This window comes from Ovis aries, chromosome 26, assembly GCF_016772045.2.
Source record: "Ovis aries strain OAR_USU_Benz2616 breed Rambouillet chromosome 26, ARS-UI_Ramb_v3.0, whole genome shotgun sequence".
Taxonomy (NCBI): Eukaryota; Metazoa; Chordata; class Mammalia; order Artiodactyla; family Bovidae; genus Ovis; species Ovis aries.
This window is the reverse complement of record NC_056079.1, coordinates 36,925,466-36,937,829: the sequence shown is the minus strand read 5'-3', so window position 1 is coordinate 36,937,829 and position 12,364 is coordinate 36,925,466. Positions and strand designations below refer to the sequence as shown.

Here is a 12,364-nt window from a genome sequence, read left to right as displayed (position 1 = left end):
CACGGCTGGGGGCATGGGTTTGATCCCTGATTGGGGAATCAGGATCCTGCATGCTGCAAGGGGCTCAGCCAGAAAAAAGAAAGAACCAAATCAGCTTTATACATATGTAGAAATCACAGCTACAGCTGAGTTATATCCTCAATTCACTTTGATTTGAAACATATCATGAATTACCACTAACATGATGTAGCTGAGAATCAGTAGCCACATTTGTTATTTCTGAGCAAGATACCACACTGAGCCAACAATGACTCTACTCAGTAGTGCAACCAGGACTTGGAAAGAAATAATCTCTGAGAATAGATAAACGCTGTGCTCTGCAGTTTATAGGTTAGTAAAATGGAAGAGTTCGGGCATCAGAGGATAGAACAGGGAAGAGGGTAAACGGTGGAAGACACGGTTAAAGAAGGAAGCATCATCCTGCAAATCCTCACAAGCCACGTTACGATTTTATCCTCAGAGCAAGGGAAACAGGCAAAGGATTCTAAGCAGGAGAGGGAGGCTGAGCCATCTGCATAGCACAAGGATTGCAGCAGCTGCAGCGTGAAGAAAGGCCTGCACGGAGGAGGCAGGGAGGCCTGTGTTAACATAACAGGTTTATATGTTCACACAGTTCAATTCAGTTCAGTCACTCAGTCGTGTCCAACTCTTTGCGACCCCACGGACTGCAGCACGCCAGGCTTCTCTGTCCATCACCAACTCCCAGAGCTTGCTCACACTCAGGTCCATTGAGTCGGTGATGCTATCCAACCATCTCATCCTCTGTTGTCCCCATCTCCTCTGGCCTTCAATCTTTCTTAGCATCAGGGTCTTTTCCAGTGAGTCAGTTCTTCGCATCAGGTGGCCAAAGTATTGGAGCTTCAGCTTCAGCATCAATCCTGCCAATGAATATTCAGGACCGATTTCCTGTAGGATAGACTGGTTTGATCTCCTTGCAGTCCAAGGGACTCTCAAGAGTCTTCTCCAACACCACAGTTCAAAAGCATCAATTCTTCGGTGCTCAGCTTTCTTTATGGTTCAACTCTCACATCCATACATGACTCCTGGAAAAACCATAGCCTTGACTGCATGTTAACACAGCTGAGGTCAAACCAGGTAACGACCATGGAAACAATGCAAATAATGTTCAGGGGACCATCTGCCTCCAATATGTTTTACTTACGGGGTCATATTCCTAGAGGTAAATTTGCTGGACCAAAGTGTATGAACGTTTTAAAGTTTCTGATAAATATCGCCAAGCTGCCCCTGACGAATGCTGCAGCAATCTACTGTCCCACAGCGGGGCAGTGTCCACGTCTCTGTGCCGTGCCTTCTATCAAATCTTTAAACCAAGAGCTATGAACAAGTGCAGTCAGTAGCTTCTTCACATTTTCTGCAAAGTCTGGTGGGTGGAGATGGTTACACAGCGGGAACTAAGGAAATGACTTAAAAGATCTTGTAGTGAGTGGTTTTCACTCGGATGTCTATTTGGGAGAGGTGATGAAAGAGCGCCTGTCAGGCCCCCTGACATTAATCTTATGGGAGGCAGAGGCTCAATATGCTGTTAGTAAATGAATAAATGGACCCTATAAACATCACCTGTAGAAAATGACACTGAATTTTACTCCACACCCTCAAGCGCCCGTCGCCTTCTCAATGATAATGTGGTGGTGACAATGTATTGAATAGTTTAAAAAGAACTAAATACGCACTGTCATCCTACAGTTGCTGAATACATCTCTTTCTTGTAGGCTTACAATAAAAAAAGAGCAGCGGGTGAGTGCACACCTCACTCATCTTCTGACCCCCAGTCTGACCCAGAAGACCTCTCACTGAACATGCTCGGAAGGTAAACAGTAACTACAGCGACTTCACTGGCAGTTCCGTGGTTAAGACTCCACGCTTCCAAAGCAGGGGGTGCAGGGGGTGCAGGGGGTGCAGGGGGCACTGGTCTGATCCCTAGCTGGGGAAAAAGGATCCCACCTGCCACGTGGGCGTCCCCCTCCCCTCAAAAACCAAAACAACTAACTCCATCTCCAGGTTTGCGCCTAATCTGCTGGCTGTGTGACCTTGGATATGCCATTTTACCTCTTGTAATACCAGTTTTTCAACCTGGGAATTGGGAAAAATAGCTTCTGGAGGGATGCTTTAAGAATGAATGAGAAAACAAATGCACATCAGGTACCTGTAAAAGCCTTAAGCAATAGTTCCCAGACCTAGGTGTACACTGAATCAATTGGGAAGTTGGAGAGGACTGGGAGTCTATTTTTAACAAGCTCATCAAATAATCTTCTGTGCTAGAGCACCGGTTTGGCAGGTGGAGCCCTCTGATCCAAAGCGTTACCAAATGCAAAGGATGAAAGATCAGAAAACTGCCACTGGGCAATCAGAAGAAAAAAACTCAATAAAGCAGGCAATTCAGTAATGCAAGTAATTTACTTGTCAGACTGTATCTGTTTCTCTCCTGGGACTTAAAACTATTTTCATTTTCATTTTTTAAATGTGGCTTCCAAAAAATTATTTTCTGAGTTGGCTCTTGAGGTTTTTTAGCTGCTTGTGAAGGTGTCCATCTCTGCCTTGAGATAAAATAATCCAGGTCCCAGACAGACTCTCTCTGTGGAATTCCCTTCAGAGGCGATAAAAATGTTCTTGGAATTAGATAGCAGTGATGGTTGCACAATCTGTGATCACACCACAGAGCACTGAATTGTGCACCTCAAAAGAACTTTGTGGTATGGGTATTTTAATTTAAAAAAAAAAAAAAATCTGTCACCTACCAGTTCTCGTAAACTCTTGAGTTAACATCTGCAGGGTGTTTCAGGATAGTAATAGACTAAAATTTAAAGGTAATTGCAGTCAACCACATTAGGGCATGAAACTCAGCCTCAAGGGTCATAACCTCTCTTTTAATTCCAAGAAGCTCTATTAACACCAACTGGAGCTCCAACTCACCACCCCCACAAAATCATGAGAAGGGGAAAGCTCGAGCTCACCTGGAATGACTGTCTCCACAGCAGTGATTCTCAACCGGGGGAGATCTTGCTCCCTATGAGAAACTTCTAGTTGTAACAACTGAGTGGGAGCTATTGGTATCCAGGAGGTACACACCAGGGATGCTACTATTAAACCTCCTACAGGAAGCACAGGGCAGTGCCCACAACGAATGTGATCCAGTCCCGACCGGCCACAATGCTAAGGCTAACAAACCCTGCTCTGGAGCAGTGGTTCTCAGCGTGGGGGCTCAGATCACTAACAGCACCACCTGGAAACCTGTTGGAAATGCAGAGCAGCAGATCCTAGCCCAGCCCTCCCGAATTACAGGCTCTGGAATCCAGACCAGGCAACCAGTAGTTCGACAAGCCCTGCAATTATGTTGATCCATACTAAATGCATAGGAAACACTTCTCAGTGTCACCCTGAATATAATCTGAACACAGCTGAAGTTCCTCGTCCAAAGTTACCCACAGTTAGTATGCAACCAAGTCAGGATTTGAAGCCAGGTGGTCAAATTTCAGAACCTATACTCTAAACAGGTTAAACTGGCCCTCTACTTAGGAAAAAAGAAAATAAGACAGTTAAAGCTTTTAAAAACTATGTCTTTTTGTACATTTGACTCCTTTATTCCTCCAGTAGAGGACACCAATGGTAAGTAGAACAGAGTTAGAAGGGCAGAGCGAGTGGAATGGGGGAGAGATCACCACAGAAACACACCCTTCCTCACTGTAAGCACCAGTGCGCTGTTTCACAGGCCACTGCATACAAACATTCACAAGGGTGTGTGGATGTCACTGTGTGGGGATGATTCCTGCTCCACTTAGCTTCCTGCCATTAATTGGGGGCATTCCTGACTCTTTCTAGTTTCTCAATCTCTTAACCCTAGGAAAGAGCAATAGTTTCCTGCACTGGTTGAGAAAGGAGGCCTGATAGGTGTACCAGGTAGGGCAGACTTTTTCTAACAGGTAAGAGTGCATTTTGACTCAGAGGGTGGGGAGACAGGGAGAGTGGAAATTTTCCAGCACGTCCTGCTGAACTTGCTTGGTGCATCCACTTTGATTTGGAATTTAAGCTTCAACTATTTTTCCTAGGTAGGATGATACTTTGTCTCTTAACAAACATTGCTCTTTCAACAAAAATGTGGAATGTATGGTTCTGGGACTAACCTCTCTGATACAATAGTGAATTTAGCCAGCATTTGGGGCAATCAGACGGCCCACAGAATTGAATTCTATACAGGTGGCTACAGTTATCATTTCAAGTGCCTTGATGCTATTCAGTTCAGTTCAGTCGCTCAGTCGTGTCTGACTCTTTGCAACCCCATGAATCGCAGCACGCCAGGCCTCCCCGTCCATCACCAACTCCCGGAGTTCACTCAAACTCACGTCCATCGAGTCAGTGATGCCATCCAGCCATCTCATCCTCTGTCATATCCCTCCCAGCATCAGAGTCTTTTCCAGTGAGTCAACTCTTCGCATGAGGTGGCCAAAGTACTGGAGTTTCAGCCTCAGCATCAATCCTTCCAATGAGCACCCAGGAGTGATCTCCTTCAAGATGGACTGGCTGGATCTCCTTGCAGTCCAAGGGACTCTCAAGAGTCTTCTCCAACACCACGGTTCAAAAGCATCAATTCTTCGGCACTCAGCTTTCTTCACAGTCCAACCCTCACATCCACACATGACCACTGGAAAAACCATAGCCTTGACTAGACGGACCTTTGTTGGCAAAGGTCCTAGATATGCTATCTAGGTTGGCCATAACTTTCCTTCCAAGGAGTAAGCATCTTTTAATTTCATGGCTGCAATCACCATCTGCAGTGATTTTGCAGCCCCCCAAAATAAAGTCTGACACTGTTTCCACTGTTTCCCCATCTATTTCCCATGACGTGATGGGACCAGACGCCATGATCTTAGTCTTCTGCATTAGTTCAACTATTTCTGGTGGAAGAACTTCTAATATGTACTATATACCTCTAGTCTCAACCTAAATGCTGTGGAGTGAAAATAAGCTCTTATTTGATATTCGGGACCATAATTACAATCTTCAGTGACTGAATGTGGAGGCTGTAGCCATATATGAAGCTCAAGGGCTGAATGACCTAGGCTGAACTTCCAGCTTCTCGGGGCTTCTGTGTCACTGACAACAACCGCCCGCGTCTTGCTGAGCGGGGCAGTTACCTTTCCACCTGCTGTGCGCGGAGCAATTGCACAACCAGGTTGGCTAGAACTTCGTGCAAAACAGAGCAAATTATTTCAAATGCGGGGGGCGGTCTTTTCCGGGGAATGAACAGTATACATTTTCTTTCCTCACTTTTCATTTTGGAATTGTCTTTGGCATTAATCCGGCCTTCAGACAGGAGGGGAGCTACTGGAGTAGCTGCACATTTTCAGCTACTTCAGACATTTCCCACATTTGTAATAACAACTAGAAGAACAAACCCAGCGTCTAAAACTCAACTTTACTCGGAAAGGATTCAACCGTACAATGTTTACAAATGTTTCCAAGTCTTAGAATTGATTATCTTTGTTTGGACTCTGCCCTCCAGTTTTGTCATTGATAATCTCTTATCTTCCCTCTAGAGTCTTTCCTTGATGAGCCTTCCAGTGAAATTTCGAAAAGGCTGTTTTCTACAAAGCCGGATCCCTTGACCACTCTGTGGAGCTGATCACCTTGATGATCTGTTTTCTTAACAACTTACCAGATTTTAAACAGATGCTGCCATGATGTACCCCTTCAAACTTCTCTCTGTGGTTCTTCCTCTGTTACTTTTATTAACACTTCTCACCCAAATCACTGCACTGATCACCGCCTTTTGGCAGATGCCCTTCAAACACACCTTTTCTCCCTGACTTGTCTTTCCAAACTTTAAACAATGTAGCCCTACTTCAGGTTTAATACCTTTCTTCATCTTTGCCCTCTTGGCTTTTTTCTTTCTAGCACTGAGGGAGGTACAGACCAAAAATGCTCATTTTCAGATCCTCTACCTTCTGTTTACAACCTCTGCCAAATCCAGTCCTTCCACAAAATCAAAGAATGTGGTGATTCTTTCCTTTATCTCTGTCCTCCCAGTCAAACTCTGGCCACATTATACACTTTATCAGCTTTGTCTTTGTCCTAAAATACGGCCGTGAAACCCATTTCCCCACGTGAAGTTGCACCTCACTCCAGCTGTAAGCTGTGTGTTAACTATACACTACTGCAAACAATCTGAAATTCCAAGAATGGCCTCATGCAAAAGTCACTGAACGACTCCTCTATCGCAGTACATACTGTTTCAGAAAACACAACTTGATCTGTGATGAAAGACAAATTATGACAACCTCAGACGATTTTCACTACATTTGTTACAACCAGCCTAGGGCAGTGCCCCAGTAACCCTTCCGCTCAAAGGTCCCACGTAGGAGACTCAAGTCCACAATCCAAGCTCGTCACCCAAGGCACCGCTAAATATAATCCGTTTGGCATCTGTTTCTTACCTTCAGCATTAATACATATGCTGTAGTCACCTCCATAAATGTTAGTGCTTCTTGTAAAAGTGATACTAAAAGTGATAGTTAACGTTTTTTAGCAGTGAGTGAAATAAAATCTCCCCAAAAGAAGCATCCCGTGGCTCTGCAGATACACACACACACGCACAACCCAGGTTCTGACACCACACTCAAGAGAAACACACAAGCTTGGGTGTTAATGTTCAGCTGTAGAAAAGGCTGCTACAGGCACGGTTTTTGGCGTGAGAACGAAACACCTTTACAGGCACATGTAAGATTTTCATCAACATTTAATAATTGAAAATTGAGAATGCCACAGCGTGGCGCTCACCCCCACCCCTCCGCAAATGTCGACTCCCACTACTGACGCCCGGATCCCCCAGCCTTGCGGATTTATTTCCATCCCAAGCACCTTCCCCGGCACCTCTCCCTTCCTCCCGGATGCCCGGAATGGGCCTCCGTGGAAGCCCCCCTGCCCGCCTCCCCGCGCGGCTCCCCCCGCCCCGCCCCGCCCGGGGCTGCGCCGTCCTGCCAGCGTGACAACAAAGGCGGGAGCTTCGGGCCGGGGTCCCGGGAGCGCCCCCACCCCCCGTCCCCAAGGCGGGCCCCGGCCTCCGCCCAGCACCGGGGGCCCCGCGCCCCGGATGTGACGGCAGCGCCGGCCGGGCGCGGGGTGGGGGGGTGGGGGACCCCGGGACGGCGGCCTGGCGGAGGTCGGGGCCCCCCATCCGGAGCGCGTCGCCCACCTACCCAAGTGAGGAGGCTCTCGCACAGCTCCGCCCGCTCCAGGGTCTCCACGTTGAACATCTTCCCGCCGCGGCTCCGGCCGCCCCGCCCCGCCTGAAGGCCCGCGGCGCGGCCCGGGCTGCGTCCTCCGCGCGGCCGCCGACTCCGCCCGGCGCTGGAGGCCGCCGCGGCTCCCGCAGCGTCACCGGCGCGCCGCCGCCGCCTCGCCCGGCCCCCGCCCCGCCCGCCGGCCCACGCCGCGCACGGCCCAGCCCGCCGGCCGCCCCCGCGCACGGAAGCGCGCAGCGCGCGTGCGCCGCGCCCGCGCCCGGGCCCGCGGGAGGAGGAGGAGGCGGGGGCCGCGGCCAGTGGTGCCCGCGGGGGCGGCGGGAGGCCCCGGAAACACTCTGCGCCTCGGTCGCCCGGAGCTGCAAGGCGTCCCCGGCGCTGCAGAGGTACGCGCGGCTGAGCGCCGGCGGGGCCCCGGGCCCGGGCGGGACGGCGGGCGGCCCCGGGCGCTCGCGCCGGACGGCCGACGTGGCGAGCTCGGGGCGCGCGGACCTCGCGGCCCGGGGAGGCGGGGGGCTTGGGGGGCGGGGAGGGTGGTGCCGCCGGTCCCCCCCACCCCTCGCCGGAGCACCGCGGCCTGGCCCTCCTTGCCCAGTGGCCAGGGGACTGGCCTTCACCCCCACCCCCCCGCCCCGTTCCAGAGCATGCACCCTCTGCAGCGTTACCGATGAATCATTAGGCGAGGCGTGTGCAGAAAAGTGCACACACAGTGCGTGCCTGAAGACTAGTTAGTAATAAACAAGCAGGTGAAAAAACAGCATTGCCTCCCCCACCTCCTGTTCCCTTTCTGAGCACCTTCCCTCCTCCGTCCACAGACTTCTGTGATACTCACTTTCTTACATTTCTTTATAGCTTTCCCACCGGCGTCTGCATGCCTAGACCACGCCGTTTTTACTCTGCCTGCTTTTGAACTTCTGCGAAATTGTGTGTGTCATTTCGTGGCTTTCAATTCCTAGTAAGTTTGTGTAGATCCATAGATAGTTTTCACTGCTGTCTAGTACTCCACTGTATGAATATAACTGTCTGTCCATGCTACTGTCAATGGGCAAATTTTGCTTTTCTAGTTTGCGGCTAAGAACAATACTCTAACATTCTTATCTCTATAGACTGGTGCCACGTGTAAGTTTTTTGGGGGAATAGATGCCTTTGACGGAGAAGGCAATGGCAACTGAGTCCAGTACTCTTGCCTGGAAAATCCTATGGACGGAGGAGCCTCTTAGGCTGCAGTCCATGGGGTCACAGAGTCCCGCATGACTGAGTGACTTCACTTTCACTTTCCTGCATTGGAGAAGGAAATGGCAACCCACTCCAGTATTCTTGCCTGGAGAATCCCAGGGACAGAGGAGCCTAGTGGGCTGCCGTCTACAGGGTCGCACAGAGTTGGACACGACTGAAGCGACTTAGCAGCAGTAGCAGCAGATGCCTTTGAATCCTAGAATTTTTGAGGTATAGGGTATGCATAACTTTACTGTATGATGCCAGACTTTTATTTGTGGTGCAGCAAAATTAGCTTCCCAGCACACACCTTTCTTTGGTTTGCAGTTCCTGGAGCCCCCTTTTCCCATTAAGACTAGGTTTTGGAGCCCCCTTTATCCATTAAGACTAGGTTTTGTCATAGAGCTTTCAGAACTGCCAAGACACCATTGAGTTTGTTTGTTTGCTTGTTTTCCATACATGTAGATTTGGCTGCATCAGGTTTTCGCTGCAGCCCAGGGAATCTTGTTGAGGCAAGCAAGATCTCTAGTTATGGCACCTGTGCTCAATAGTTTGTGTTAGTTGCCCTGTGGCCTGTAGGGTCTTAGTTCCCTGACCAGGGATTGAACCAGCGTCCCCTGTACTGCAAGGCAAATTCTTAATCAGTGGACCACCAGGGAAGTCCCAGCATTGAGGTTTTAGTGATGCTTTTCAGAGTACCAGTTATCAGATTTTTCATTTTGTGAATGTAGAAAATCTTACCGGAAGTCTTCTCAGCGGCCTTTTAAATATTCTCCCCTACAGCATTTTATTTTAAAGGCAGAGAAACCTTTAGAAGTATAAAATGTACCTCATCTGCCCTTGTTTCCTCTGTTGGTGCCTCTGGACCTTTGTGGAACCAGAGTTTCTACATTCTGAGCTAGGTTATTTCTGTAGGCTCCCTGGCGCTTGTAAGTGACCATTTGCCTTGTTAGGCAAGTGAAGTCAGTAAGTCGGTCTGCCCTCCCATGCAGCCGATTCTTGGAATGTGGATCCTTTCTGGAAGGCCTGTCCTGTGTGAGCATCTTTGCTCCACCTGCTCCCTTTCTGAGGCCTTTGACCTCGGCCTCCTAGGTCTCAGGTTTGAGGGCTCACCCACAATACGCTTGTGTGTGATGTGTTCTTGAGCTTTCCATTCGGTAGCTGCAGTTCCCCTCCATGAAGGAAATCGTATTAAAAACTTCTTGCATGTGAGTAGTTGTCTGCAAAAGCCGTGCTTCTACATGAATTTGGGTAAAAAGACATTGAGTTTTCTCCTTTGAAGTTATGGAATTTCCTACACTTCCTCTGTTTGTCTGTGCTGGTTTTTTTCCTGAAAGCTTTGGAAAAGACCAAAGGGAAGCGAGTGGGACTTGTCTTAGCTCTCTCCTTTCTCTGGTTACTTGGAAGTTAGTTCTCATCTGCAGCTGTTTTATCAGCTTCACGTAAACACGGTGGTGTCCTTTGTGGCAATGTGCCAAGTTTATCCAGTCCTCCCAAGAAATACATACTTAGAGCTCTGATTAAAGAGGGCTTGGATGCTACTTAATGCAGTTGTGGGGAAGGCGTGGCTAAGTTTTATCATGGTTCCCTGGACTCCTTGAAGATGGTTAATAATAGTAATCAAAGTATCATAGCTTCCATTTATTGAGAGCCTGCCAACATGCCACATGATTTTCCTTTATTATCTCATCAACTCCACAAAACAAGGGTTTTTTTTTTTTTTTTTTGCCAAAAAAGTTCAACATAGTTAATTTTATGTATTTTATTTACGAGGAAGCTGAGACCCAGATTTTGCACGAGTACGCAGTTGTCTGACTGCAAAACTCGTTCTTCTTCAATATATTAAGCTACTCGATGAGACTTGGCCAGCTAAGCAGTAATGAAGGCCAGTGCGGAAATCAGTTCCTCTTCTATCAGTTATCAATACCATTCCCAAGATCGATGTGTTTTGTTTCTGTAAATCTCAAATAGTTAAAGACAGGGTACTAATTGCTTATTTTCATTTAACAGGCTCCTGTGAAATAGATGAGATACTATGTTTTATAAATTTTATACCCTTTCCTTGGGGTTTCAAGCAAGTGGTGCGTTCAGTGCATTTAGTGTGAGGCCCTGCAGTGCCTGTCACTGAGGTCTTCAGAAGGTGCCCACCTCCTGGAAACCAGCAGTCTCTAAGGTGCTTGGTAGGAATGGTAGATGTCTTAAATCTTTGCGCACTTAAGCCTAATTTTCATCCCTGAAGGGAGGAAGCAGGCACTGGCCTTTGTGTTTATTATTAAAGTAATACATCCTGGAAAAGAATTCAGACTGTAGAATTTTATCCTGGGAAAGATACGAATCTGGCTCTCCCAGGCCAGCTGCCCACTTCTAAGTGCTTTAACCTTTGCTATTTACCTTTCCTGCCTCTTATTGATTTTTTTTTAATTCCAAAAAACTCTGAATCAGAGAAGTGTGGTGGTAAAAGGAAATTAAGAAATCCTCAAATCCCAGCCTTTTCCTTTTGCAGAGAATGAGCGGTCCTGAGAGATTTAAGGGACAGCAGAATCGGAGCCGAACTCTGGGCCTCCAGGCCTCCCCACGGTGCCTGGGCTTGAGCTGAGAACCCGCGCCCTTGGTCACAATCAGCAGCACCGTTTTGTCTCAGGCCAGTAGAACCTGGAGGACTGGAGTTCAGGTTGACATTGGAACTCATTTTCAAGTCATCTCTTCAAGTAGATGATTTCTTTTTATTGTTTATCCCCTGTAGTCTTAGATGGGCCTCTTTCCAAACTGAAGTGGTGGTATCAATACCTCATTTCTGAGCCATTAACTCCTACAGGTCCTGTTTTGACTTTGATGATAAGAGAGACTGCTGGCGGAAGTTAACTATTGAAACCCCCAACAAGCCAATCAGACACCGTTAGCAGTTGTCCGAGCGAGGGCTGGGGTTTCCACATGACAGGGAAAGGCAGCCGAAAGGACCACAGGTTCCTCTGTGAAACTTCCCAGCTGTCTCTGCCCTTCCCACCATCTCTCAGCCCAGGCACCTTCTTCAGTAACACTAGAATTTGTGGAAATAAAAAGTGACTCTTCGTTTCAACAACATTGGACACTTTTGCTATAAGATGGTGCAAATAACTTTACAGGATCCTGCAACACGCAAAGTATCCTGGATCTCTGAGCTCTCGGAAATGTGAAGAAAGCAGTATCTTAAGAGTGTCATTGGTAGAAGGCATGTATTTATTCAGTAGAGTATGTGCATATATATACATTTTTTATTGAACTGTAGTTGATTTGCAGTGTTTCGTTAGTTTCAGGGGTACAGCAGAGTGATTCAGTTATAGGGAAGAGTGGGATGAGTTGGGAGATTGGGCTTGACATAACATACACTGCCATGTGTAAAACAGCTAGTGGCAAACCTGCTGTATAGCATAGCTGATCCCAGGGCTTTGTGATGACCTAGCGGAGGGGGATGGGAGTGGGGGGAGGGAGGCTCAAGAGGGAAAGAGGGAGGGGGTATATGTATACTTATAGCTGAGTCACATCATTATACAGCAGAAACTGACAGCATTATAAAGCAGCATACTCCAATAAAAAAGGAATATATAGTGTGTGTGTGTACATATATACACACAAATATATATGTATAGTTTATACAGTAGAATCTAGTCACATTATCACTTATTACACCTGGAAGAACACGGAAACAAATGCAACCCGTATACTTTTTTTAAGGACAAAGTAATAAACTCTCAACATGTACAGCATATGAGGGAATCCTCGCAACCTGATTGAGTAATTAGAGGCTGGGAATCTTGACGTGGGATAACATTTGCTTATCTCTGAGCAGATGTGAGTCATCCTCACTGCCCTTAGGACTTCTGACACGGCCCAGCATCTCAATTTAAACAGAGGCA

General features: G+C 47.7%; 2 protein-coding genes across 7 annotated transcripts in view; one reads left to right on the top strand and one right to left on the bottom strand.

Moving 5' to 3' along the window:
• HOOK3 (hook microtubule tethering protein 3) overlaps nucleotides 1–7,385 on the bottom strand; it is an 89,954-nt gene extending 82,569 nt beyond the window's left edge. For all 3 annotated transcript variants that reach the window (XM_060407064.1, XM_027962582.2, XM_060407065.1), the window contains exon 1: nucleotides 7,212–7,385. In XM_060407064.1, coding sequence (XP_060263047.1) covers nucleotides 7,212–7,268 — 57 coding nt within the window. In that variant the 5' untranslated portion in view covers nucleotides 7,269–7,385. The remainder of the gene's footprint in view (nucleotides 1–7,211) is intronic.
• A 117-nt stretch (nucleotides 7,386–7,502) lies between these two features.
• RNF170 (ring finger protein 170) overlaps nucleotides 7,503–12,364 on the top strand; it is a 34,478-nt gene continuing 29,616 nt past the window's right edge. For 2 of the 4 annotated variants that reach the window (XM_042241224.1, XM_042241223.1), the window contains exons 1-2: nucleotides 7,503–7,642; nucleotides 8,109–8,211. The gene's annotated coding sequence lies outside the window, so the exon portion shown is untranslated. The remainder of the gene's footprint in view (nucleotides 7,643–8,108; nucleotides 8,212–12,364) is intronic. The other 2 variants (XM_027962742.2, XM_027962741.2) reach the window with 1 other exon arrangement.